Source organism: Passer montanus, unplaced genomic scaffold (assembly GCF_014805655.1).
Source record: "Passer montanus isolate IOZ18808 unplaced genomic scaffold, ASM1480565v1 scaffold145, whole genome shotgun sequence".
Lineage (NCBI taxonomy): Eukaryota > Metazoa > Chordata > Aves > Passeriformes > Passeridae > Passer > Passer montanus.
Window position 1 is genome coordinate 882,073 of NW_024361496.1, and position 26,669 is coordinate 908,741.

The window sequence follows — 26,669 nt, forward strand, 5'->3', positions numbered from 1 at the left end:
AGGGAGTTCTGCTGTGTTGGTGGGCACATCCCAAGTCCTCCCAGCACACGAGTGGTGGGGAAAACAACAATGGGAGAAGCTGACACCAGCGGGGAGCAGCTGGGAAGGAAAACGGGGCAGGGAAAATGGGGAAGGGACCCCCAATCACTTGCCCAAGTGAAACCCTGGAGGATGGAGGAAGGGCAAGAAGGATGGCGGATGGGCAGGAGGATAGAGGACAAGGGACAGGCAGCATCCCCATTCCCAATCCTCTTCCCACAGACACCGTGTCAGGTTCAAATTGTGATGAGGTCCCACTGTGGAGAAGCAAACTCAGAAATCACTCCACCTGTTGTTAAATAGACTTTTAATTATCTTTGCGTGGGGAGGGGTTAAAGGAAAATAAAATTTCTCCCGAGGATGAGCAGCAGCAGGCCGGGAGGAGTGGCCCGGCTCTCCCCGGCCCTGGCTGGGCTGTCTGAGCAGGAGATGCTTGGGGCACCCACGGTCCCCCTGGGGCATGCAGGTCCCTAAAGGCACAAGTGTCACTTTGTCCCCTCCCTGCGTGGGTCCACCACCCAGAGCAGCCCAGTTGTGCAAAACCCCCATGTAAAAAAATACCAGTTTTCAGTATCCTAAAAAACTAGAGCTTTGATCAATGTCAGTTCTCCCCACCCTTGACTGGAATTGTGGGATGACACCCTGAAGAGCCGCTGGGTTCCACTGGAAGGGGACATTGGCACCAGGAGGGTGACAGGGAACAGCACCCGGTGAGTGTGAAGGGGGATGGATTTGTCCAGCCCCTTTCTTCAGCCCTGGGTGGGCAGAGGGTCCCTCCGCAGGGCAGGAGCACCCACCCCACATTGTCCCTGTCCCTGGGGCAGGGCCAGGTGCAGGACAGGCTTTCAGGCAGGGGCTCTGCTCTGTCCCTCCCACCATCCCCGTTCCCAGGGCAGTGTCGAGGTAAGTGCCAGGCTACAGGCTGGGCTCCGTGCTGGCCTCCAGCTGCCGCTGGTAGCGCTGCCGCCGCTCGCAGCGCGGGCACGCCGGGGCCCGGGCGTGGCAGTCCCGGTGGAAGACGGTTTTGCATTCACTGCACCTGGGAAAAGAAGGAAAAAACGAAACCCACTGTGTTGAGCACGCCAGAACAAAGACCAAACTTCCCCTACTGAACCAGGGGACACTTCCCTGTCCTGGTGCGTTTTGAGCACTCACAGAGCAGAGCCCCAGCCCCGGCTCAGGGGGAGCCTTGAGTGCAGGAGCAGCAGCTGCTTGAGTGGAACATCCACCCCAGCAGCTCCTCATCCACCCCAGCAGCTCCGAGCCGGGCCGGAAGGAGCGTGGTGGGCGCTGCCAATGTGTGAGAGAGACAGGAGTGAGGTTTGTGCTGAGGTTTGTGCCCTGCTCTCCCAGCACCGAGCGCAGTTCGAGGGTGTGACAACACACCCTGCACAACGAACCCTGTGACACCAAACCCCAGACATCCACCCTTGTTTCACTGATCCCCTGACACCAATCTCATGACACCAACCCCTGACACTGATCCCTCATCAACAACCCCTGTGACAGCATCGCTTTGGGGACCCTCTGCTTGCCACGGCTGGGGTGGCAGAGCCCACCCTGACAACATGAGCTGCATGTGGCAGGGACACTGTGGGGACAGCAGAGCTGCAGGGAAGGGACAGGCAGCCAGGAGGGAGCTGCCCTTGAGCAGGTGGCTCCGTGGAGGTGCCAGAGCTCCCTGATCTGGCTCAGCAGCAGCAGGAATGTGACACCCTGCGAAGGACCCCAGCTCAGGCAGGGGTTTCACTGCTCAGTCACCAGCAGAAACGTCCCTGCTATAAGGGCTGAGGTCAGTTTTTGGGTTGTGATCCCCAACTCCTGAGTGGCAGTAAAATGTGGCTCAGCCACATGCCAGCGGGGCAGCCAGATTTACCTTCACTGTGCAAATACCTGGTGTACAATCCATGTGTGAACAGCATGAAACACCTTAATTCCCCAAAAGATGCATGGGAAAGAGGCAGAGAAACACATAGCAGTGCCAGGAAAGGGACCACAGCATCTCAGCTGGGGCGAAATCCTGCTCTAGAGAGGAGCTGCAAACCCTGAGGGATTCGGGACAGGGAAAGACTCGTGCATGGACAGGCAGGATTTGGGTGGAAAAAACCCCTTCCCCCGGTGGAACACACTTCCATGTGGCCTCTGGATCAGCAGCAGTGACGGCTGCTCCCCTAGCGTGGGGGGATTTGGGAAGCCGGGTTTTACCCGGAGTGGTTACGAGCGAGAAGCAGCATCTCCTGCCTCTGGCTCCCCCCCGAGCTGCCGGAGCAGCAGAGGGTCCTGCGCTGGCGGGGTCATTGTTTGAGGCATTGCAGACACATCCTGCAGCCAGTGCCGGTGTGACCCGGCAGCCCGGGGCGGGCAGAGGGGCAGGAAGCCGCGTTCAGCTCCGCGAGGATGTCGCTGAGCCGCTTTCCTGCTGCACAACCTCCTCCGTCAGGGCGAGAAAGAAAGACGTCAACAAACTTCAGAGCTCGGCTCCACGGGACACGGGAACTCCGGCCGGCCGCCAGCCAGCTCAGCCCTGCGTGCCAGCACTTTCCAGAGCCCGGCTGCTCTTTTTCCAGGGAAAATCGGTCCCCTGGGGATGTTGTTGTCCTCGATAATGAGCTCAGTGCTGTCCCTGTGGCAGGGAGGGGAGCGAGCAGCGCTGCTCCTCCTCCACGGAAACACTCGCAGCCCTGGAACACATGGAGCACCCACGGATCCCGGTATCCGTGGTGTTTTCTGCAGGTTCTGGGTGTTGCTGCTCACTTTTAGGGACTGCCAGGCAAAGTGAGACCATGCAGCCCATGAACCTGTGAAATCTCTCTGCCAGGATTGTGCTCAATGCCAAATAGGCTAAGACAGCACAAGAGGAAATGGCCTCAAGTTGCCTCAGGGGAGGCTTAGGTTGGATATTATGGAAAATTTCTTCACTGACACAGTTGTCCAACTCTGGCAGAGGCTGCCCAGGCAAGTGGTGGAGTCACCATCCCTGAAGGGATTTAAAAGCCCTGTGGATGTGGCACCTGAGGACATGGGCCAGGGGTGGCCTTGGCAGTGCTGGGGGAACTGGACTCAATGATCTTACAGAGCTTTTCCAACCAGAATGATTCTACAATTCTATGGCATAACCATGGAGATGTGGATCTCTCCAGCTACAGTGGAGCAGGCTCCTGGGCTGGAAGGGTTTGACTTCTTCAGCAAATCCTGATGGTGGTGGGGACGAGAGCTCCCCTCTAGCACCATCCCCATCCTGATTCCAACTTCTGTCCAGCTGCTGCACCCTGACCCACAGCTGACCCCACTGCAGGACAGGTCCCTCTGCCTGTGAGGAATGGAAGCTCTGTGGGCAGGGGAAAACCCCAGTGAGAGCCAGTATCACCCCTCTCCTGCTGGGAACACCCTCAGCCTCTCCCAGCACATCCCACAGTGCTGCCCCCCATCCACCTCTGCTCCCACAGCAGCTGTGGCTGCCCCACCCATGGAAGTGTCCAAGGCCAGCTTGGACAGGACTTGGAAGGTGTCCCTGGATGGGCTTTAAGGTCCCTCCAAAGCAAACCATTTTGGCACTCTATGAAATTTGTGTCCATGTGTCTGTCCTTCCTTCCATGGCTGTAGAGGGATGTAGGACAGTCCCACTGCTGCTTCCCCTTCCCTCCTGCAGCCCCTGCAAGGGGTCAGACTGACCCTAAGTGTGAGAGGCACTGGCCAGGTGAGCAAGACAGAGACATGCAGAACCTTCCTCCTCCTCTTATCTCCAGCCCCTTGGCTGCCCTAGCACCCAGCAAGGCCTTTGCAGGCTGACAGCAAGTGCTGGTGGTTCTGCATCTTCAGTCTGCACAGCCACCTCTCTTAGTGACATCTTGGCTCTGTGAGGACGGTCTGCTCCTGCCCCAAACAGCCCAGATTTGGTTTGGAGCATCCTGGAGCTGATGGGTTCCATGAGGACATGGGCATGAAGATGTGGGCATGTGAGGATGAGTCCCACAAGGATGGGGAACCACAAGAACATGGCTCCCACAAGGACACAGGCACCACGAGGACATGGCTCCCACAAGAATGTGGGGCATGAACACAGGGCTTTCATGAGGACATGGGCACCACAAGGACATGGCTCCCACAAGAATGTGGGACATGAAGACAGGGCTTCCATGAGGACGTTGGCACCACGAGGATGTGACTCCCACAAGGCACATGTGGCTGCCATGAGGACATGGGCACCACAATATGGCTCCCATGGCTGAGCACATGGGAACCACAAGGTTGCAGACAAGGATGCACAACCACCTCAGAGCCATGTCCAGTTCCCTACGTGCCTTGCAAGTGGGGTCTGTGACCAGAACTCAGGGGCTGGCTGGGGCTCCTGGCTCAAGGCAGGCTGTGCCCCTGGGTGCCTGGGCACAGCGGGACGGGCAGAGGGGCTCTCTCACCTGGTGGTAGTGTCGAACTCGAAGGGGAAGATGATGTCGCTGCTGTTGCAGATCTGGCAGATGAAGCCGCGCTGGGTGCACAGGTCGCAGCTGTACACGTGCTGCGACGCAAACTGCAGCAGCGACTGCAGGAAGGCCTCGAAGGTGCCCTCGGCGATCTGGGGGACACAGGGGTCAGCGTGCCTGCAGCCCAGCCCCGGCGGGGCTGCCTGTTTCACACCCATCCTTTGGGCTCCACTGAAGGCAGGGCTGTCCTCCAAAACAACCCCATCCCACAAGCGTGGGGTGCAGTGGGACCCTGGACTGCTGAGAGCAGCACCCACAACCTGCCAGGATGGGGCTCCCGGCTTGGGAATCACTGAAAACCCAGCTGCTGGGAACCTCCTGCTGAAGGAGCAGCACGTGGCATCCCCACACACACCGAGGTGTTTTCATCTGGAAAACCCCAACAACTGGGCCAGGGAGCTAGGAGCAGTCTGATCTAGTGGGAGGTGGAACTGGATGGGAAGGGGTAGGTCTGGGTGGTCTTTAAGGTCCCTTCCAACCCAAACCATTCTGTGATTCCATGACCATACACAGCTCTCACCTGCCTCAGATCAGCCACGCTGTATTTGTGGGGACACTCCAGGAGGTAATGCCTGTGATCAAGCCTGCAAAAAAGCACAGAGGGGAAGGGGGTAGATGGTCTCCACCACACCTCCAAGAGCTTTGGAGCAAGGAGCAACCTGGATGAAGCAGCCTTTTAAAGTGAATCACTGCAGAGCCCATTTTCACATCCCAAATCCTGCCACTGGAAATCACGTGAGAACATTTCAAAGGGGGGGAAAAAAGAAAATAAATATCTCATCTATTTTGCCAGGTGTTTCCTGTCCAGCCAGAAGCTCCTCAGCCAGGAAGGTATTTCCTGAGTCACAGCTTATTGTGCTGATCCAGCCAACAGATGGATAACTCCTCAGAGCAGATGATATGGAGGGAAAAACCAGCCTGAGCCTTGGCAGCACCACTCCCTGCTCCCATGGTGAGTGAGGAGGGGGACCAGGAGACCACCAGGGTGCCAGGAGAGGGGAATGTCACCCCGGGAGGGACCTCACCGCTTGCTGAGCTCCTTCAGGGCGCCGCTGCGGCACATGATGAGATAATCCCCCAGGAGCTTCAGCTGCTCCCGGCTGCGCAGGATGCGCCCCATCCTCTCCACGTGCTCGTAGAGGCTCTCGTTGACCAGCCTCAGGTCGATCAGCGGCTGGTTTCGGATCTGCGTGAGGAACTTCAGGGCCTGCTTGCACACCTGGGGCACAGAGAGGGGGCACAGGTGGACACAGGCCATGGAGCAGCCCCAGAGCTCGCAGGGCGGTTTGGGTTGGGCACTCCCAGCGCAGGGAATGCCCAGATGGACCTGCAGGAAGCAATGCTGGAGGCAGCATGGGACTCACCCCCCGTTTGGCCAGATCCCAGTTGTGGATGAGGCGGGAGGGGATCACGCTCTCCTCGTCCTGGTGGCAGCTGTCACAGTAGTAGAGCCCCGAGAAGGCGCAGAGCTTGGGCCTGGCGAAGGAGAAGCCGATCTGCCGGGAGCAGCCTGCGGGAGCAGGGGGTGAGAGGGGACTGCTGCCCACAGCCTCTGCCCACCACTGCCAGATGGGAGCTTCTGGCAGTGTGGAATTGAGCAATGAAGTTTTGGGAAAGGGTAGAGACCACCTAAAGCACCTGCAGGATATTCAGTGCGAGGCCTCCAGCCCCCTCCTCATGGATTTAAGCCTATGATGGTTCAACAGTTGCTGCTTCACTTTTTCTCCATGAAAAGGAGGCTGAACTATCTGTGAACCCACTTTTATCCATCAAGTGGTTCAATTTTTTTTTTTTTTAAGGAAAAGTGAATTCTGGCAACATCCCAGCGGTTTAGGGAAGAACCTAATTCCCACTTGCTGTCCCATCGCCTCCACCAGTAGCTTTGCACTATTTTGCCTTCACTCAGTCCTTTTCTTTTCTGCTGATATCACAGGGTACCAAAACCTCATCTGCAAATGAAGAGATCAAGATGGATCAACCCAAAACCACCTTTACTATAGCAGCAGGGAATCCATCTTGGCTTCCCTACCTCCATCCATTGCACTCTGGAATAGCTGGAGCTCATCCCCCCAAAATACTAATGGAGATCACGTGTTGCTTTCTGAATTAATAAGAAAAACCAGCCTTTATTGCTGATTACTCTGAGGTGGAAGGGAACACATTGGGTGTCAGGCTGGGAGGGGGTGAAAGCAGGGCAAACAGATCCCTAAAGAAAACCTACATAGAAAAACTGGGAATTTGTCTTTTTGGCTTCCAGCTGTGGGGAGGTGGAAAATGCAGGATAGAGCCTGGAAGGGAAGGCAGAGACCAAAAGACCAGAAAAAAAAATTATATTAAAAAAAGAGAGAGAAAAGAAAAACTCAGTCTGCTGGAGGGTACAAGAAATATAATTGAAGCAGGAGAGAAATCTGAAATTTAATTAACTTAGCAAGGTGAAGAGCAAATTACAGCTCCTGTAGAGGTCAGTGAAGGTGCCACCAGAATCTCCCTGTGTGCTGAGAGGCGTCAGGCGAAGGGTAAATTATTGTTTTGCAAAATCAGCCTGTCACACCCATGGCAATCCCCGCTCCCGTGCTGCCTTACTGGAAAAACTGCTCCAGATTGCACTTTCCTCACAGGCTGGGGCCTCAAAATGCCCAGGAAGAGTCCTGAGCTTCCTGATCTACCTAAGGTTGCTTCAACCCCAGTTTCCCACTGTTTGTACCAAAAGCATCTTAAATGGGAGCCTAGTAACATCCCACTTGGACTGGGCTGGGGGCTCAGCATGGGGGGCTCACCCTGTGCCCACCAAAGGTGCCCCTGACTGGGGACATGAAGCCCCACCAAGGAGATCTTATGCTGCTGGGTTCCTGGGAAAACAGAGAAGCTGCAGCTGCCCCTGGATCCCTGGAAGTGCCCAAGACCAGCTTGGACAGAGCTTGGAGCACCCTGTGATAGTGGAAGATGTCCCTGTCCATGGCAGGGGGTGGCACTGGGTGGGATTTAGGGTCCTTCCAACCCAAACCAGTCCATGGTTTGTACCTGCACAGATGAAGCTCTGCGAGTCCAGGCCCTTCTCCATGGGGATGGCCACCAGGTACTGCAACAAGAAGCCGTTTTCCTTCACGATGTTCTTCAGGACCACCTGGGAGTGCCCATCCAAGCTGCCCCCCAGGGTCAGAGCCTCCTCAGCACCCTCCAGGTAGGACATGAGCACCTCTCGGACCAGCTCCCGCCACGAGGCCGCCTCCTCCGCGTTCTCAGCCTGCAGCTTCAGCACAGCCTTGGAGGTGATCACCTTGAAGAAGGAGGGTCCCCCCAGGCTGGTGTCTGGAAGGATGTCCTGGATGGTCTCTATACCATAACTGTTGCTTAAAATTTTGTCATTGTTTCTGATTTTAAAGCACTTCAGAGTTTCTAGAGACAGGGAAAAAATAAACGGGACCCAGGTTTTGTCCACGTCCATGTACAGAACAGCCTCTTTGATTGCATCCAGCTCTGCTTCTGGAGCTGGACTCCAGTCCAAGCTGTTCCCAGGCACATCACTGTACTGGAGAGCACTGGAATCGCCCTGGACCGGCTGGGCTTCGCCTCCATCCTCAGAATACTCCAGAGTCTCCCAGTCCTCCTCCTCCAGCTGCGGCCGGCACTTGCGCAGTGCCTCGCGGATCCTGTCCAGCCAGTCCTCGGCCTCGTCCTGGGAAGGGGCTCGGAGGAAGAGCTTTTTGCCCAGGAAAACCAGCTCGAAGCGGCCGTCCGAGTGGGTCAGCGCCAGGGACTCGCAGCGCAGCAGGGAGAAGGTCTCCACGCAGATGCGCTCCTCGTGGTCCAGGAAGAGCCGCAGCTCCAGTGGGGACAGCTCGCAGGAAAACTCCTTCCAAATCCCCATGGCTCCTCGCCGTTCCAGGCTGCCCAGCTTCAGCAGCCCGCGGAAAGGGTTGGAAAGACCTGGGGCAAGAGATGGTTCAGTTTGAGTGACAGAGGGGAAGCTAGTGGGGAGAGAAAAGCCAAGAGCGGCTCAAAACAAGCACCCAGAGGTGTGGCAGGGTTGAGAGCCAGTGCTGGTACACAGTGGGCTGGGGCAGGAGCTGACAGGACCTTGGTCTCCATCACTGCCCACCTGCATTTGGGTTTCTGTCCCCTGCATTTGGGTTTTGAGGCTGGGAACAAGTGGGATAAAGGAAAGGTGTCCCACAGCGTGGACAGACTCTCCCACTAAAATGCTTCCCCACCAGAGCTTCCCTGGGCTCAGCAATGCCTTGGGAAGCTGCTCCACTGCCTTCAGTAGCTCCCAGTGCTGCCATCAGCTCCCACCAGCCAGCAGCTCTCCCCAGGCAGCCCAGCCCATCCCCTCCCGGAGCAGCCCCTGAGCACGAGGGCAGCAGGAGGGGGCACGTACCCATCTGCCTGCGGTGCACCACGCTGAAGCCCTTCTGCTCCCGCTCCGGGGATATTTTGGGCTTCCCAGTGTCTGAGGATGGCACTGAGAGCCTCTCCAAGTCCAGAGCACTGATGAGCCCTGGGGCTGGCCCCTCGCTGTCCCCCTCTGGCCCAAAGCCGTTGGTGTCAGCTGTGCTCCTGCTGCTCTCTCCCAGGGAAGGTCTGTAGAAATCATCTTCTGAGATCCAGCTCTTCTGTTAAAAAAGGAAATTTAATTATTAAGTTCATCAAACACCCTTTGCCCCTCAAACACACATCCACAGCAACCTCTCCTCAGGGGCTGCTCCTGCACAGCCCAAATCCCAGGCACTGATGTGTGGATTTAATGAAAGGTGTCCCTGCTCATGGCAGGAGGTTGGGAACGAGATGAGTTTTAAGGTCAAACCATTCCATGACTGTCTGATTTTCTGCTAGACATTCCCAGGTGCATGGCTCCCCTGCTCCCTCCAGTCAGAAAATCCATGGTACTGTGTCAACAGGTGGAAAATACTGGGATTGTATTCTGGTGGGATAATGAAGTCTAAAATCCATCTGTTCTCTCCCCCTAAAATCAATGTGGAAGGAGAGCACATTTCCTGCAGTGACAACAGGTCCATGGGGTTTTATTTGATGGGGGTGAAATTCCAGCCCTGCCATGGAAGGGCACAAGCTGGAGCAGCAGCACCAGGAACAACGGAGATGGAGAGAGGCACAGAGATGTCCAGGGTGAAATAGAGACCTACTGCTCACAAGAGGATGCTACAGCGGCCTGGGCTGTGCAGGGGAAAAATGGAAAGGCAGGGAAAGCAGAAGAAGCCTCTGTCTGCATGTGCCAGGAGGGGATGAGATCCATGAGCTGAAAAAAATGTGGCTGTAGCTTCTCCAGGAGCTTTTCTGGCTACAAGAATCCCAGAATCATTAAGGGAGAAAAGCCCTTCAAGTCCCACCTGTGCCAATCACCACCGTGGCAGCCAGATCAGGGTACTGGGTGCCATGTCCAGGCACTCCTAGGACACCTCCAGGGATGGAGACTCCACCACTTCCCTGGGCAGCCCCTTCCAAAGCCTGACCACCCTTTCAGTGAAGAAATTCCTCCTGAAAGGAGCAAGGCTCTGGGACAAGGTCCCTGAGCAAACACCGGGAGGAAAAAACAACCCAGCTCAGTGCTTTGGCACAAGGCAGCAGCATTCCTAGACCCTTCCTGGGCTGCATCCCAACAGGAATGTCCTTTTAACTCCCCTTTGCAGTCTCCCAAGAGCCTTTTATTTTGAATAACAACTGAAGTGACACAGAAGAGCTGTCACCACCCTGTGGGGAGGATCAGGGGAGGATCATGGGTGGCAGCTCCTGGATTACTCCTGGGGCAGGAATGCAGGTTGCTCCATGAGTCATGGAGAGCAGAGGGAATTTCCTGTTGACACAGTATGTTATACATAGATTAGGTCAAACTGGCTCTGTGCCACGAGGAAGCAGCGGAAACGGGATAAGCGGGAGGGAACTGAGAGGAGCAGAGAGCAAAAGGAGAAATGTCTGGGGGGTGTGAGGTACATCCTACCCTCACCAGCATGGAAAGGATGGGAACCAGCATGGAAACAATGGGAACCGGGACAGAACAGTCAGTAAGGAATGAGACAGAGGACAGGGCTGTTCAAAGAGTTTCCTACAAGCAGAGGCCAGTGGATGTAGATCAGCTCCCGGTGGCAGCAGGGGAAATCCGCCCTGCTCAAGACCAACACCCGGGAATGCCATCCCACTCTGGGAACAGATGTGCTGCAGGAGGATTTTCCCACTGGGAAACCAGTTTGCTTCCTGTCCAGTCAAACCCTTTTCCCCTCCTCTTATGTGGACCATAAATGAAGAAAAGTCCCCATGAGAATCTTGACTCTGGGGCTGTTTTATCGCTTGCACACAGCACACAGCCAGATTTGTGCAAGAGCTCATCCCTCTCCAGATATCCCTAACAAACTCAAAACTTCCTGCAGCAGCTGCTTCTGGAGAGGGATGACTGACAGGCCAGGCAGGGCTTCAAAAGCTTTGGTGTCTCTTTCACCAGGGAACACAGACTTTGATCCAGTTTCTCCTGAGGCAGGAGGAACTGAGGCAGGATGATTCTCCATAGGGTGGGAATCATCACTGATAACCAAGTGGGAGCATCATGGAATATCGGAAATGGATTTGGAGAAATCCATCCATGGAAGTGTCCAAGGCCAGGCTGGATGGGGCTTGGAGCAACCTGGTCTAGCAGAAGGTGCAGGCAGGGGGTGGAACTGGATGAACTTTAAGTCCCTTCCAACCCAAACCATTCTGGGATTCCCTGATCCTAGAGCTCCTTTGGAGCTGTCCCCAGTTCTATTTCCCTTTCCCACAGGACACAAACCCAAGGAGATGGGAAGGGGGGAGCTGTGGCACGTACCGGACAGCCCGGCAGGGGAGAGAGCAGGTGCTGGGCCGTGGGGCTGCGCACAGCCTGGCTCCCCTCGCTGCTGCTGCTGTTGGCTCTGCCTGGATCCTCCCGAGGGGCCGGAGCTCCGGAGCTGCTGCCGGCATCTCCGTCCCCGTGCCCGGGGGGCGCAGGGGCTGCTGTCCCAGCAGAGATGTCCCTGCTGGGGGGAGGCTCCTGCTGCACTCCGTGGGACGGTGCCGGGCGGGCGGGCGATGCCGGGGGGCCCGGGGGTGGCCGGGGGGAGCAGCCCAGCACGTTGGGGAGCAGCCGTCCCTCCGGGGCCTCGGGGCTGGGCCTGGCCTTGCTGAACTCGGACAACACCCTTGAAATGGAAAAGTGATCGGTTTGAAGGCAGCTCAATAACCAAAACCTATAAACCCCCAGCCTGTTACAGCAACTTGTAACCACGTAAAAAGGGTTTGGTGTTACTGCTGGCCTCTGTGGGATGGCAGCACAGTGTGGCTGGAGAATCCCAGTGATGCCAACAGAAAAATGTGAGATTTGTGCCCTACCAAGCAGCGCCAGCCCCATGGCATGGAGCAGGACCTTGCCTGTGAAGGGAGCATTTTCCAATTACATCCATGAATGGGGTTTCATTTGGTGGATTGAGGGACAGCATTGGGTGCTCCCCACAGCCCCAGCCCCATGTACAGCTCCTGGACATGAATCCAGCCTTGGACCACATGCCAAATTCCAACTGTTTTCATTAATGAGCAATTAACAGTGGAGCCTGGCCAGAGGATTGGCTGTTCCCGTGGTCACACTCTGCTGCCAGCCCCAGAATTAAACCAGCCCAAGATTAAAACTCAAAGGAGCATCTCCATCACGAGTTTAATCCAATCAAGGCAGGCTCTTCCAGGATCATTGGAAGATGCAAAATCCTGGAAGTGGGGAATGATGCTCTTATAGATGGGGAAGCACAGTCTGCAGCTCCAACTCTTCCTGAAGACTGGGAAGAGGCATCACCCTGAGGCTCAGCTCCTGCACACTCTAAAGGTGACAGGCAAAATATTTACAGATTACTCAGAGCTTATATAACCCTGGAAATCTTTGTGCTGGATGCTTGGCAGGGATAAATCACAAGGATGACAAACCAACAACCTCCCTCTCTCAATGATTTGCCGAAGCTGCAAATTACAACCCTTCCCTGTGACCAAACTCATTTCTTTCACCCTGTGGAAAGCCCTGGAGCATCCCTCAGTGTACACCAGGAAGATGTGACATTCCTGAAACTAGGGAGCAGCATTTTCCTGACGTTTCTGCCCTGGTAAAGAGGACACACACACTTCAGTGGCTATGAGCTCATCTGCAGTAGCAGCAGGGTCTTAACAAGCCATGCTGAGCAGTTTGTGCAAAGAACAAAAGCTCCTTCCAGAAGGGAAAAAGATCTTGTTAAAGGCTAACAGGGAGAAAGACTTCCTGCCTGGAGAGAGAAAACAACGAGAGCCCGGAGAGGGTCAAAAATCCCTTTGGAAAGGAGATGTGGGGAGAGACTCACTCCTGCAGGGACCTGTCGAGGTCGTCGGCGGTGGCTGTGCCCAGGTCGGAGTCGCAGGACAGCGGCTCCTCGCCGTGCTCGGGGCTGCGGGCGCACGGCGCCGCGGGGAGGCTGTCGGAGCCCAGGCTGGACGAGAGCTGCGACGAGCTCGTGGTGTTCAGGCTCAGCGACGACGACGTGAGCTTGATCTTGCTGCTGGCTTTGCTGATGGGCAGGACAGGGGCTTGGATCTCGATCTCATCTGATCCTGAGGACTGTGAGATGGAGCCCAGCGATGCTTTCCTGCGGGGTTCAGAGGATGTGAGGGGCTCCAGCAGCTCGGACACGGGACACAGACCCGACAGGGACAGCGGGGTGATAGTCCACTCGTTCAGAACTGCTGACTTGTAGGAGAGCTCAAAGGTTAAGGAGGATAAACCCTGCAAGTAGCAGAGGAGAAACTCGCACTCCTCAGCATCCAGGAGCAGAGCTGGGGCTTGGTAGTACTCCTGCAGCCGGGCCCGGTCGCGCAGCAGCAGCTTCAGGTAACACTCCATGAGGCCGTCGTTGAGCGCCAGCCGCAGCCAGGCCCGGCAGCGCCCCACGTCCGTGTTGATAAACATCAGCTGTTCCAGCTCCGAGACAATATTCCTGGGAAAAGGGGAAAAAGAACAGAACAGGAGTGAGTGGCTCTGTTTTGGTCCATTGTGGGGTGTGGGAGGGCCAGAGCCTTCATCAGGCACTGCCCAACCTGCTCTGCTACAGGGAGTCCAGGAGTTGGGATAAAACAAGCTGTGGAAAATCTCTCTCCTTCATGGAAAGTGTGGTTTTCTGTGGAGGGAGATGGCTCCTGAATGGCCCAAACTAAATATGATGGTAAGGACCCCAGACAGTCCTGCAGTGCCTCTGGCTGCATCCTCTCTGACTGGAGGCATCTCCCACCCATCGCTTGCACTGAATGATGCAGAGAATTCCTGCTGTCCTTGTGTATTTGTGGGGTTTATGCTGGCTGGATCCTCCTTGGTGACAACCATGTGTCTAAACTCTCACTTCAAATTTAAAAGCAGTCAAAACACAGTGAAAAGTGTTGTGGCAGCCCCAAAAAACCAACCTGACTGGGGTTGAGCTCAAGCAATCCCAAACTCCTGAATTCAGCCGCTCTTCCCTAAATTCCAACAGCGACACCATGCTCCCTGATCCTCCCTGCTCCCAGCTCACTCACACACCTCAAAAACCAGAGCAAAGGTTTTGTAAGACTTCTTTCCTCATGTCTCTCAAGACAGAAGAAAAAAAACCTTCAAAGGCACAAAAATATCCCTCCTAGCATGTGAAAGAGTTATTTTCATCCGCTCTTTCATAATTCAGCAGTTGGTGATGAAGCTGGATGAGGCTTTCAGAACAATTTGTGTGTGGGCTGTTATTTACTGTGTGTGAACTTGACTTAGGGAGTGGCTTAGAAAAACCCAGTAAACAGTGATCACTCAGGAGAGACCTCCTTAAAGGCTGGCTGGGACATGAGGAAACAGGGCCAACCAGTCCCAGCAGATGCAAGCCAGGAGAGAGCCCAGATCCCTGTGCTGTGCATAGGCAGCCACTGCTGGAGACCAGAGTGGTCACTGGGGTTCCACTGAGCCTGGAACTCCAGCCTGGCACCCAGAAATAAATAAGAAAGGGTGTGTCTGCAGTTTCAATCCTCAACTTTTTGGGGACATCAGCTCACTCCCAGCACACGCTGAGCAGGGATGTGGGGGCTCACCCCTCTTGGCACTGCAGGGGCTTTACTGCTACTTCCATCTCCCAGGGTCCTGGGCAGGGTCCCCAAAGCCCTGTGAGAGCATACTTCCCTGCAGCTGAGGGGACTGAGCACACAGATGGGGAGAGACGTATTTGTCCATCGAGCCATGCTCATTCCCTGAATATGACAGCACCAAAAAAGGGATATCTGAGCATGTGAACCCCTGCCAGCAGCAAGTGCCACTCACCGGTGTGTGATGCTCTTCAGCAGGCCCCAAAAGACTGGCTGGGGAAGGGGGCCCCGACCCCCTGATTTCTTCCCTTTCCCCCCAGTCTCTGCCTTGATGTGCTTTGCCTTCAGGCCGTGCACAAACACAGCTTCCAGGGCACTGCAGAGCGTGTTGGCGTTGCCGTCATCGCTGGTGACCACGGTGTCCGAGCTCACGTACTGCTTCTGCAGAGCCTTGATGGCATTCACCAGCTGCTTCTTGATCAGCTGCAAGACAGGAGGGGCAGGTTTGGATTATAAAAGTGAAAATATTAGGAAGGATTTAATGCATAAGAGCTCAAAAAACAGTAAGGCTTATCCACAGTGAAGCACCATGCGACTCCTGCCTCATCCTCACTTTTCAGAGTGGCTGAACCAGTCAAGCTGGGGACTCACACTCCTGTCATCTGGCTTATTTTGTCATAAAAATAATAATTTATGCAATTTCAGCTGGTGTTTCAGAACTAAGGTTGCTTTTAGAGTGTGTGGTGCTTCCTCTGCAGACAAGAAATGGTTTAAGAAGATGGGGAAAAAGGAACTGGTTCTTTCCAGGCGCTCTCTCGGGGGGAACATAAGGATTAAGTGTGGGTGAGAAAGGAGAAACTCAGAGGAGGGAATGGATCCCCTGAGCTCGTGCAGGTCAGCCCAAGCAGCATGTGACATGTGACACGGGGCCCGCCAGCAGAAATCAAAGCCATCGACCTCACTGGCTGTGCTGGGTAAACACTCAGGGACGGGCCCCAAAACAGCGGGGTTGGGAAGGACATCGGGGTTCAGCTGCTGCCCTCAGAGAGACTCAGTGGGTTCTGGGATGTGGGAATTTTGCCTTCCAGCAGCTTTACTTCCTCTTCCACCAGTCAAAAGCAGCAAGTTTGGTTGAGATATCCAGGCTCAGCTGCTTTAGGAAAAATCTTCTCCACTGGCATGAAATTGTTAAATTCACCAATCTTATTTTAAATCAAGCTTGTGTTTCCCAGCAGGCACTTGGAAAACACCACAAATTCCTCCTCAAATTCCAACCAAACAATCCATGTTTCAGCACCATGCAGCATTCCCAGAAAATGCTGAATGTTCCCTGACCAGGGCTCTGCACATTTTGATTCCAGCCTGAGTTGGCTGCACAAACCCATATTAAATTTCCAGCCTGGGATATTATTTTCAGCATCTAAATAAGATTCCCAGCAGCTGTAGTGCAGGGACAACAGCAAGGAGAGTGTGTCCCTTATTTGGGGTGTTGTTTTCCAGCTTTTTCACTGCCCCCCAGGTCTGTTGCTTCATGGAAGGAGCACTGAGGGCTGAGAAGAATAAAGAGTGCAGCTGATTTTATCAGCCACACACAGATTCATCCATGGGAGGAATAAAACACTTGGGTTTAACTGTTGATGTGGGACTTGGCTTGTTGAATGTGTTTAGACTGATAAAGTTGGGTGAAGAGACCCCAAACTGGGGGAGGGACAACACTCCTTCATCCAGGTATCAGAGCTGAGCACCTTCCCTGCCCCACATGAGGTCTTGCAAAGGAAAAAGTGTGATTTAAGCCCTTATTTCCTTAAATCCCCCAACCCAGACAAACCATCAAGGACCCCTTTCCAATCCCACTATAAACCATCCTAATCCCAGCTGGCAGCACCCACAAGTCCTACCTGTCCCCAGCAGTGCCTGGAGCAGCACTGGGAGCTGTCTGGGGAGCACTGAGGACTCTGGCTCACCTGGATGGCTTCCTTGGGGTCCTCGGGGTGGCTGGAATGCATCTCTGCTGCTGCTGCTCCCCACGCTGCCTTCACATGTCACCTGTGGGACAGGGAGGGCATGGCTGAGCACCAGGGTCCCACCCCACTCACCTGCCAGGGAACGGGCTCCTGGTGCCACCCACAAGGGATGGATCCTGCCCTGAGGCATTCTGCAGGTGCTCATGGCCAGGACACTGTGGCATCTGAGCTGGGAGTGACTGACATGGAAAGGTACTGTGATTGCAGGGACAACGCCTGGGGACACTTCCCAGGGGCCAGGAGAGTTTCAGGCAAAACAGAGCATGGCCAAGAGACCAGGAGGGAGTAATGAACCCCAGTGAGAGCCCTCAGGCAGCCCCCAGGCAGGTCTGGTCAGCAGTGCCACAGGCACACCAGGGACTGCTCCCCTTGTCCCTGTGTCCCCTGGAATGCCTAAGTCTGGAAAAGGCACCCAAAATCCATGGGGGAGTGGCATTAGGTGGCCTGGACAAGGGGTGTCACTCCCCAGAAGAGCCTGGGGAGAGGTGACAGCAGTTCAGCTCTCTGTCACATGCCAGAGGAGTGATGCTGCTCCAAACCCAGCTGGGACAGACCCTATCAGCACAGAGCTGTCTGGGGAGATGGAAAAGAGAATGCCAGGATAGTTGGGGTTGGGAAGGGACCTTAAAGCCCATCCAGTGCCACCCCTGCCATGGCAGGGACACCTTCCACTGTCCCAGGGTGCTCCAAGCCCTATCCAACCTGGTCTTGGACACTGCCAGCGATCCAGGAGCAGCCACAGCTGCTCTGGGCACCCTGTGCCAGGGCCTCTCCCCCCTCACAGGAGGGTTTTCTTGCCAACACCCAGTCTGAATCTCTATTTCTAGTTTAAACCCATTCTCCCTTGTCCCATCACTGTCTGCCCATATAAAGTTCCTCTCCACATTTTTTTAAAGCCCCTCTAAGTACTGGAAGGCTTTGGGTTCTCCATGTGGCAGATGAACCTCAGCATCTCCACATGCTGGGGGGTGCCAGGGCTGCTCTGGTGGGAGACAGAGAAAAAAAACAAGTCTCTTCCTGATATGGAAAACCCTGCAAAGACCTGATCTGAATGGCCTGGGCAGCCTGGCCAGGTCACCTGCCACTGCAGGGACAACAAGGGACCTTTGACTTCTGACTCTTGGCTTCCTGCCCTGCTCTCCCTTGGGGCTGTCTGGATCCCTCAACCCACACAGCTGGATCCCTCAGCCCACACAGCAGGGCCTGGTGTGAAGAGGGGTCTGAGGGGCTGCTCCAGCACCTGCTACTGCTCACAGCTTCCTATGGATATGAGAGGCTGGAGAAGGAATTTATTTATAGAATCCCAGAATGGTTTGGGCTGGAAGGGACCTTAAGTATCAGCAAGTCCCACCCCTGCCATGGCAGGGACACCTTCCACTATCCCAGGCTGCTCCAAGCCCATCCAGCCTGGCCTTGGACACTGCCAGGGATCCAGGGGCAGCCACAGCTGCTCTGGGCACCTTGTGCCAGGGCCTCACCATCCTCACAGGGAAGAATTTCTTCCTAATATCCCATCTAATCCTCTCCTCTGTCGGTGTGAAACCATTCCACCTTGTCCTATCAAACTATTCCCTTAAGCTGGAATCACTTGCCATCCAAATGGAGAGGGAGAGCCCAGCTGTTGGCCACAGGGTTGGCTCTGCCTCTGGCAGACAACAGGCTTGGAATGGCACTGATGTGTCAGATTTTATTTCCAAACCAACACAAAATCCCCTGAGCTTTCTCTGAGCAGAGCTGACAGCATCAACCTGCCCCTCTCCTGCCAGGCCTGGCAGAGCCATGGTTTGCTGAGCAGTTCCTCCATGACCACAGCCAGTCCTGAAGGCAGCACTGTCCAAATCAGGAGCAGTTTAAACCCAGAGTGGCCCAAATCTGCAGTGCCCAAGCCCAGAGTAGCTCAAGTCTGGAGCAGCCCAAATCCAGACATACCAGACTTGGAACATCCCAGACCCAGAGCATCCTGTGCAGGTACCACAGCAGCTGGCCCTGCTGAGAGCAGTAGGACAAGAACTCCTTGGGGCCAAACCCAGGACAGATCCTCAATGTTCCCAGGCTTCACAGATGATTTCAGAGAAAATGAAACTGGTTTTGCTGTGGCTTGTCATAAGATTTCCTCTCCTTGTGTTGCAACACAGAAATGGGGCAGCACAGGAAAGTTAACCACTGGCTCAGGAGCCTCTGGGGGGTTGGGGGAGTGAGGGGGCCCTGAAGTGGGAGCAATGGTTGACAAGGACCGCAGGGAGCCACCCCCCTCTCTGCCTCCCACCTGGGAGGCTCCAGCTCCTCAGGGCTGGGCAGCCTCTGATCCTTTCCCCACCACCTCCTGCTACACCCTGAGGACAAGAGCCACATTCCCCCTGGGACAATGAAGGTGGGAGACCCAAGGATGGGCAATCCAAGGTGAGAGGAGACCCAGGTGTGGGAGAAGACTCAAGGGCGAGAGACCTGAGGGAGATCTGAGGGTGAGACCCGAGGGTGGGAGACTTGAGGAGGGGCATAGGGTGGCATTTCTAATGCCCAGGGAGGCAGCACAGGTGTTCCAGCTCCAGGACCACCCTGGAGTCCTGAGCTGGTCACAGGGAAAGGGGTGACAGCAGAGGTTTTTCAAAGACTTCATCTAAGTTTTACAAAGACCTTGTCTTAGTTTTACAAAGTGAGAGTTATTCCCCCCAGAACACTCTCCTCTGCCAGCACCACCTCTCCCAGGAGATGATGAGGGCCTGCAGGAGGAGAGAGCTGAGGACAACCCACCACCTTCACCACGGGACTCTCCACTCCCACCACGACCAGTCCAACCAGTTTATTCCATTGCCACGAATCCACACAGCACCACTTCTGTGGGACAGCATTTGCCTGAATAACGAGTGCAAGGAAGCAGCTCTGAGGAGGATTTCACCAAGCAAAATCTTAGGTAAAACACAGGGGAATCAGAACAGGGCACTGGGTCTAGAAAGACCTAGAGGGCTCTGGAACACTTCCAGGCAGATCCTGGAAAGCCACAGCTGTTCCTTGTGATCTTGGAAGATAAGAGATGAGATGGATGTGCAAACACAGAGACAAGCACTGCTACAGCAGAGAAAACCCACCAGGTTTCCCAGCAGTCACCACCCCGGGGGCTCCCTGGGTGAAACAGGGAAAGGCAAACAGGTGAGGAACAACCCCAGGCACGGAGTATGACCTACCCAGGAGAAGAGTCACGGTGCAGGGCAGAGCTGCTGATTTCCCAAACTGCTGCAAACCAGCCAGATTCTTTGGGAACAGCTGGAATCAAGGTTCATACCAGCAGAGCAGAGCCTCTGTCCCACAGCTTGGCTCCTCGGTCTCCCAAGAAGAGACGCTGTGTGAGTTATAAATAAACAGCAGGTCACTGCCTGTGCTCTGGGATGGAAAACAACAGCCCACGACGGCAGCGTGAGGGTGACTCAAGGCCTGGACACAGAGCCAGTCATTTTCCAAGCACGAGGGCTGTGCCAGTCACCCTCTGCCCTGGGGACATGGGGGCTCTGATGGCCCAGTGGGTCCAAGGGCTGCTGTGGGGACAGCCCTCTCCTCTGACACAGCTCCTGCTTTCCACCCAGAGCTGAGTGCAAGCTGGGCCCAGAGACAGCCCAGGAGCAGGAAAGCCAGTGGCATGGCATGGGGATTGGCTGGTTGCAGGACAAACCCCCTGGGAACACCTCGGCAAGGGCTAGGACAGGACAGAGCCCCAGCAGGACTCTCATGGTCTGACTTTGGCTCCTTCCCTGTTCCCAGCCTGGTGCAGCAGTGCTGTGATTCCCACAGCAGGAACACAGACATGGAGTGAGGAATGGGACCATCACACCACCCTCGTTCCTATTTGTCACAGCTGACAAACCTGGTGGTGGCTGGAGAAGCGTCACCTCCGATGTACCCGTCCAACTTCTGCCCTGCAGGGCCCAGGAGCAGCCAGGGGAGGAAGAGCAGCCACTGAGCTCCCAGCCTGGGTGGCGAGACTGTGCTTCCCAAACACTCCAAACTGGGAATTTCCTTCAGCCTAATGCCTGCTCCTGCAAAAGGCTACAATTTGCTGGAGCCGCAGGGAGAGCTGGGGTTGGTTTTCTGCAGCACTGCAGCCACTGGAGCCACCGAGCATGGGCCAAGCAAGTTGTGAAAGCCCCAGCGTGTTGAGGCAAGATGTTCCCAGGTTTCTATTCCCAGTTTCTGCGTTGCTTTGGATTGCCAGCGCTGGAGTTTCCCCGAGGATGCTCCCGGTGCCATCCGGCTGGGCGGGCGGCTTGCGTCCCTCAGCAGGGGACGGCGATCGCTGCGAGGAAGGCAGGGAGGAAAGGGCTTTTTAATCTCTGCGTTTGACACAAGAATTACCCAGACCTTGTTTGCAACTGCTCATTTGATGCGACAAAATGTGATTCATTGAGAGTGTAACACCTGATAAATCAGGGAAAGCTGTAAGGATCCCACAGGTGCTGGGATCTCTGGCTGGTGGGAGGAACAGGCTGAGACATCTGGGGTGTCAGCGCTCGTGGGGGTGAATTGAGGACCAGACACCAAGCCCCAGTGGAGCCCTGTGGAAAGGCACCTCTGCCCCGCTGTGCCCCCTCGGGGGACACGGAGAGGAGGAAGGAGCGGCCGAGGCTGCTGGCTGGGCAGCACAGCCCCGGCGTGCGGGGCCTGCCACGGGCGGGCCGGAGGGAACAGGGCCCGAGAAGCCGTGGGGAGCAGCGCTCGCCCGCAGCCCTGCACCCCCTGCCAGAGCCCGGGGCCCGCACCGCGGCTGAGCCCAGCGCCCCGCACCCCTCATGGACCCCGTCACTCTGCACCCCCAGCCCCGCACCTCACGGCCCTCATGGCCCCGGCAGCCCCGCACCTCACGGCCCTCATGGCCCCGGCATCCCCGCAGCTCCGGCCCCTCATGGCCCCGGCATCCCCGCAGCTCCGGCCCCCCTCCCCCGGCAGCCCCGCACCTCACGGCCCTCATGGCCCCGGCAGCCCCGCACCTCACGGCCCTCATGGCCCCGGCATCCCCGCAGCTCCGGCCCCCCTCCCCCGGCAGCCCCGCACCTCACGGCCCTCATGGCCCCGGCAGCCCCGCAGCTCCGGCCAGGCCCCACCGCCCCCGGTACCCCCGCCCCGCTCACCGGGTCCTCCGCTCCGGCCGGGAAACCCGGAAGTGGCGGGAGCGCGCAGGCCCCGCCTATCATGACGTCATTCATCACGCGCAGGGGCGGGACTTAGAGCTCCAGGCCACGCCCCGCGGGCACCGCGCGGAGCCGTGCGCGGAAACGTGGACACGGCTAGACACACGGACACACCGGGACACACGGCTGGATACACACATGGACACGGCTGGACACATGGACACACAGCTGGACACAGCTACGCACACGGACACACACCTGGACACACGGACACACACCTGGACACACGGACACACCTGGATACACACCTGGGCACAGCTGGACACCTGGGCACAGCTGGACACACACGTGGACACACATGGACAGACATTTGGACACACCTGGACCGTGTCACATGTGCAGGGTGTCCCCAGGATGTTATGGCCCTGGGAAGGCTGTGGCTCCAGAGGCTGAGCTGCGGTGACTGCTTGGGACACCCAGGCCTTCCTGGATCCTCCCTGTCCCAGTCCCCAGGGGACTTTGGGGTGTCCTAAGCATGGCACCCACCAGCAGCATCCTCCTCTGCAGAGAATGGTCATGGAGTCAGCAGCCCAGAGCTTGGGGTGCTGGATGCTGGGCAGGGCCCAGGCAGGAGCATCTTGTCTCTGGGTGACAGCATTTCCTTGGGCTTCTTCCATCTGGAATGACAACAAGAAAACAGCATCTCAGGAAATAAAGGCAAGGAAATAACTGTGAAGGAAATTAATGGAAATAGTCAAGAAAATGGTAGTAAGGAAAAAGCCAAGAATGTTGCCTCCAAGGAAGTGTTATCCAAGGAGATAAGAGCAAGTAAATGACAAGAAAATAACAGCTAAAAAACTGGGATCCAAGGAAATATCCTGGGATATTGCCACCAAAGTAGCAACATCCAAGGAAAGCCCCAGTGATTCCTACATCAGAACAAGAGCTGAAGAAGAATGCAGGCATTGCCTATACTAAAAGTATCTGCCAGGCCCTTGATAACCAGGAAAATGAATCCCAGGATGAGCTGGGCAATGCAGGGTACTGTGATGTGGAGGGAGAGATTCTGCTACTCCCTTCAAATGTCTGGGAAAACACTGGGGATGAATTAAGTGGCTGTAAATGGGCAGAGCTGGGAAAGCACAGTGCAAGGGAAGGATTTGGAGAGGGGAGGAAGAGGGTACCTGGCCTCTCCTGCTCTACATTCTCTGCCTTGTGGGAAAACACGGAATTTACACGTTTGGAAGAAGGGCAGCACCACAGGAGGATGGCGAGGATGTTGTTGGGGCGTGAAGGGGGAAAGGCAGAAAAGCAAAGGCCCAGCTGGAACTGAATTTGGCCAATTCCATAAGGGAGAACAGAAACTGCTTTTACTAAAAAATCAGCAACACCAGGAGGAACGAGAACAAACTTTGTTTTTATTGAATGCAGGGGAAAACATTGCTACGAGGGATGAGGAAAACCCTGAGATACTGATGCCTTCTCTGGGTGTCCCAGAGGTTGTGCTTGCCTGCAGCACCCTCTGGCCTTCCCTCAGCAGTGACAGCAAGAAAATAACAGTCAAGGAAAAAGCATGTAAGGAAATAAAAACAGCCAAGGAAGCAGCATCCAAGGAGAGCCTCAGCAGTTCCTATTGTGGAACAAGAGGCGAAGAGTTGTTGGCAACCTATTAACTTATTCAACCTCATGAAAATCTTCCAGTCACTCGAGTTCTTCACACTATGTCTCTTCCTGAAATCCTTTTTTGTCACTTTCATAGGAATCCGTGGTGCATTGAACCAATGGCACTTCAGATTTCCTGAACAGAGAAAATCTCTGCAAAGCGCCGATGAAGGGAAGGCCTTTTAAAAGCAAGGATGCACGGGCATGCAGCGACAATGGCTGGTGGTGGGAGGAGCTCTCTGCCCTTTGCTGCTCTACATCCTGTGCCTCCTTGTTATCCTTCCTCCCTCTCTGTACCAGTTTTACACAGAACCTGAAAAAAAACAGAAAGAGAAAATGGGCATAAAAAGAGAAGGCAGCTGGTGATGGAAGCTGTGGGCAACAGGGCTGCCTGTGCTCTGCCCTGTCTGGGAAGCAGCCGCTGGAGCAGTCGGGAAGGGGCATTGCCAACGCTGCAAAGCAATGCAGTGAGCGAGGTGAACGGGGACAAAAAGGCTTCTGGACATCCCATGGCCAGAGGTCCCTGCTCCCGCTCCCTAAGCAGGGAGGTTTGGCCAGGGAGGGCTGCAGCAGGTACCAGCACCTCTCCCTGCTCTGGGGTGTGTCAGCTGAGCCCAAGGAAGATGGGGAGCCCCAGCAGGGGTGGCAATGGCTGGCAATCCAGGGAATGAGCCCTGCATGCAAAAGGCAGCTGGAGAGGATGGGAGTGAGTTCTTCAGCAGCCACTGTGGGGAGGGAGCGGGGAACAATAGGGCAGAGCCATCAGCAGAGGAGACTGCTCGTGCTCACAGAGATTTGGGAGTGCCCTGGGGCCCAAGACATCCATCCCAGCGCCGGCGTGGGAAGGGCTGCTTGGGCTGGGAGCCCCTGGCCGTGCCCAGCGCTCAGGAGCCGCTTTCCCAGGGCTCCCCCAAACGCGACGTGTCGGAAACACGGCCCGAGGAGTCCTGGGCAGCGGCACCTGCGCGGCTGCGGGGCTCCAGGAGGAGCTGCTCTGCACAGGAAAGACTCTTGGTGGCATGGGCAGCAGTTACCTTCTCAGCCACAATTTCCTGGTATGGCCGGCTTGGGAAGCACCTTCATGGGATAGGAAGCGCATCTAGGGATGGAAAATGGGAGATTTGCAACATCAGGTTTCCTGTAATATTCTGCCAGACAGGAGAGAGGGTGAAAGCTCTCATTGCTGTGTGGCTGAAGGCAGGAGAGCAAAGCAAAGCTGGGGAGAGCTGGGACAGAAGGCAGGACAAGCTTCCCCTATGCAGGCTGGACCCTGCTGAGCTGTGTGCTGGGGTGCTGCCACAAGCTTCGGGCTTGGAAAAACATCTCCTGAGGCACCCAGCACGTGCAGAGGCATCTGCAGTAAGGTTTATTGAGGAACCTGGAACCTTCTTCCTGTTGATTCCAGTGTGTGTCTGTGGTGTCAGGCCTGAACAGGAGGTGCCCACCTAGAGAGGAATGCTCCTTCTCAGCCGTGGCTCCTCCTCTGCTGCTTACAGCATGGTGGGCCTGAACCAATGGGTCAGAGAGAAAATCCAGGTTGCTGTTTAGACGCTGCTCATCTTTGGTGATGGTTGCTATGGGCTCTCCCTCTGATTTCACAGGGCTCAAGACCTGGTAGAAAAGCTGATTATGTCCAACCCAATACTGGCTGTCTTCCTTCTTTGGCTGTTTGTGGGAATTGACATAGTTCTGCCTTAGAGCTAAATCTTCCACCTCACCTCTGAGGTGCCTGTCAACAGATTTGTCAAGAATGTGGTTTAACCCACTACTTAGATCCCAGGAGTTCAGTGCTTGCCAATTCAAACGTGGTTCCATCTGATTTTGACCCCAGCTTGAGGAGATCTTTTCCACCACATGCTTCAGCCTGGCAAACTGGGGCTGGTGTGGGACAGTGATTCTTGCAGCCTTGATGCTTTCAGCCTTGTGCAGCTTCTTCTTGACCTTAGCCCTCAGGTCACCAGCACTTATTTTGCCTTTGTGCCCCAAGAGATGCTGAGGGGGATATGAATTTCTTCTGGAGCTATCCAGGCTGCTGACACCACCCTCAGCGCTCTGGGTCAGGGCAACCACAAGTGTTACAGTTCCATGATCTCCCAGTGAAGGCTCCTTGGGCTTGAGGATCAACACGGGGCTGGTATTCAGCTCTCTGTGTTGTGCCATGTCCATTATTTCTCCCCGTGTCTGCAGCACAGTTGAGTGAACTGTAGAACACCAAGAGAGCAGATCAGCAGCTGGGCACAGACACAGGCTCAGAGGTTACCCTGAGCAGCAGGAGCTCATCTCTAAGTTTAGGCATCCCAAGAGCAGAGTGGGGGATGTGTTGTGGGGAGCAGCAGAGCCCTTCAATCCATGCCATTATCCCCACGGGGCAGAGCAGAGAGGTGGTTCTTTCCAGGTGTCTCCTGGGGCTCTGTTTGCATGGGAGGGAAACATCCCTGGGGAATGGCTTTGCTGTCGGAGAGGTTCCCACAGCTCCAGATGAGCAGGCTTGGGTGGCTCTGCAGGAGCCAGTGAAGAGCCTGAGACCCCAGAGGAAGGACCAGCACTGCAGTGGGGGATCGCTATGGACACCCAGGGCAAAAACACTGTCCCAGAGACGCCTTCTGGGATAGACCAATGAATAATTTCGGAGTCGCACTGTTCATCTAGTTCTTTTAGATCTCTTTTTGTGCGGGCCGAATTGTGTGCGACTATTCTTTCTTACCAGTTTTGAATTTGGGAATTGTTAGGCGCAAACAGCGTCAGCCGGCCGAAAGTACACGGACCTCCTATAAGGCGAGAGGGGATGCCTGCCCATGCTCGGTCTCCGCAAATAAAGAACACACCATTAGGAAGGGCTCTAGGTTTGTCTTCAGGGGTCAGGGAGGTGGTGATGTGGGAAAGGGAGGTACACCAATTTCCCGCCGTGTATTGTTGATTTGACTGTACAATTGGTGTAAAGGATCTCTCATCACGGCCGGGGAAAGGGAAAAACTCAAACCATAAAGGGGCTGATGCGGAGCCGAGCAATTTAAATTCAGTTGGTTCTGATTTAGTGATGTTCGGTTTGGACATTAATCTCCTCCAGATTACGTTGGTGTAAGGGCTAGAGGGACAGAGGACTTTATTTTGGGTAAGGGGTTCAAGGGAGGAGTAAAGGGAGTCAGGGAACTCATCTGGAGGAAAAGGGATCCCCACAAGGCAGGTCGATAAGGGGTCTGCTGCCGATGCGGTGGTGAGGCATATATTCTCATGGCCGAGGGCGCCGGCGAGCATCTTCCAGACATTGGTTTTTGGTTGGG

The 26,669-nt window shown here is 55.5% G+C and overlaps 1 protein-coding gene across 4 annotated transcripts; it reads right to left on the reverse strand.

Annotated features, from left to right (window-relative positions):
- Positions 1-329: 329 nt before the first annotated feature.
- On the reverse strand, positions 330-21,778 carry PLEKHM1 (pleckstrin homology and RUN domain containing M1). 4 transcript variants are annotated; one of them, XM_039700818.1, is made up of 14 exons: positions 21,727-21,778; positions 20,466-20,894; positions 19,792-19,946; positions 16,550-16,631; positions 14,821-15,068; positions 12,860-13,489; positions 11,332-11,683; positions 8,899-9,130; positions 7,542-8,447; positions 5,885-6,030; positions 5,546-5,739; positions 5,041-5,104; positions 4,455-4,612; positions 330-1,078 (listed from the first exon to the last, which is right to left on the reverse strand). In XM_039700818.1, the coding sequence occupies exons 4-14, from the start codon at positions 16,589-16,591 to the stop codon at positions 955-957; spliced, it is 3,096 nt and encodes a 1,031-aa protein (XP_039556752.1). In that variant the 5' UTR covers positions 16,592-16,631; positions 19,792-19,946; positions 20,466-20,894; positions 21,727-21,778; the 3' UTR covers positions 330-954. The 4 variants fall into 4 exon arrangements, with proteins under 4 accessions (XP_039556752.1, XP_039556749.1, XP_039556750.1 ...); XM_039700815.1 differs by having other exon boundaries at positions 8,899-9,133; XM_039700816.1 differs by lacking the exon at positions 21,727-21,778 and adding an exon at positions 21,650-21,714 and having other exon boundaries at positions 8,899-9,133.
- Positions 21,779-26,669: the final 4,891 nt, after the last annotated feature.

What these genes read in the sequence shown, in the direction of transcription:
- PLEKHM1 (XM_039700817.1), bottom strand. Translation starts at nt 16,591, where the DNA reads ATGCATTCCAGCCACCCCGAGGACCCCAAGGAAGCCATCCAG. An exon ending in CTCCCCTGCCGGGCTGTCCG is followed by an intron (nt 9,134 to 11,331) that starts GTACGTGCCACA and finishes CTTTTTTAACAG; the next exon opens with AAGAGCTGGATCTCAGAAGA. An exon ending in GCGTGGCTGATCTGAGGCAG is followed by an intron (nt 4,613 to 5,040) that starts GTGAGAGCTGTG and finishes TGTGTCCCCCAG; the next exon opens with ATCGCCGAGGGCACCTTCGA.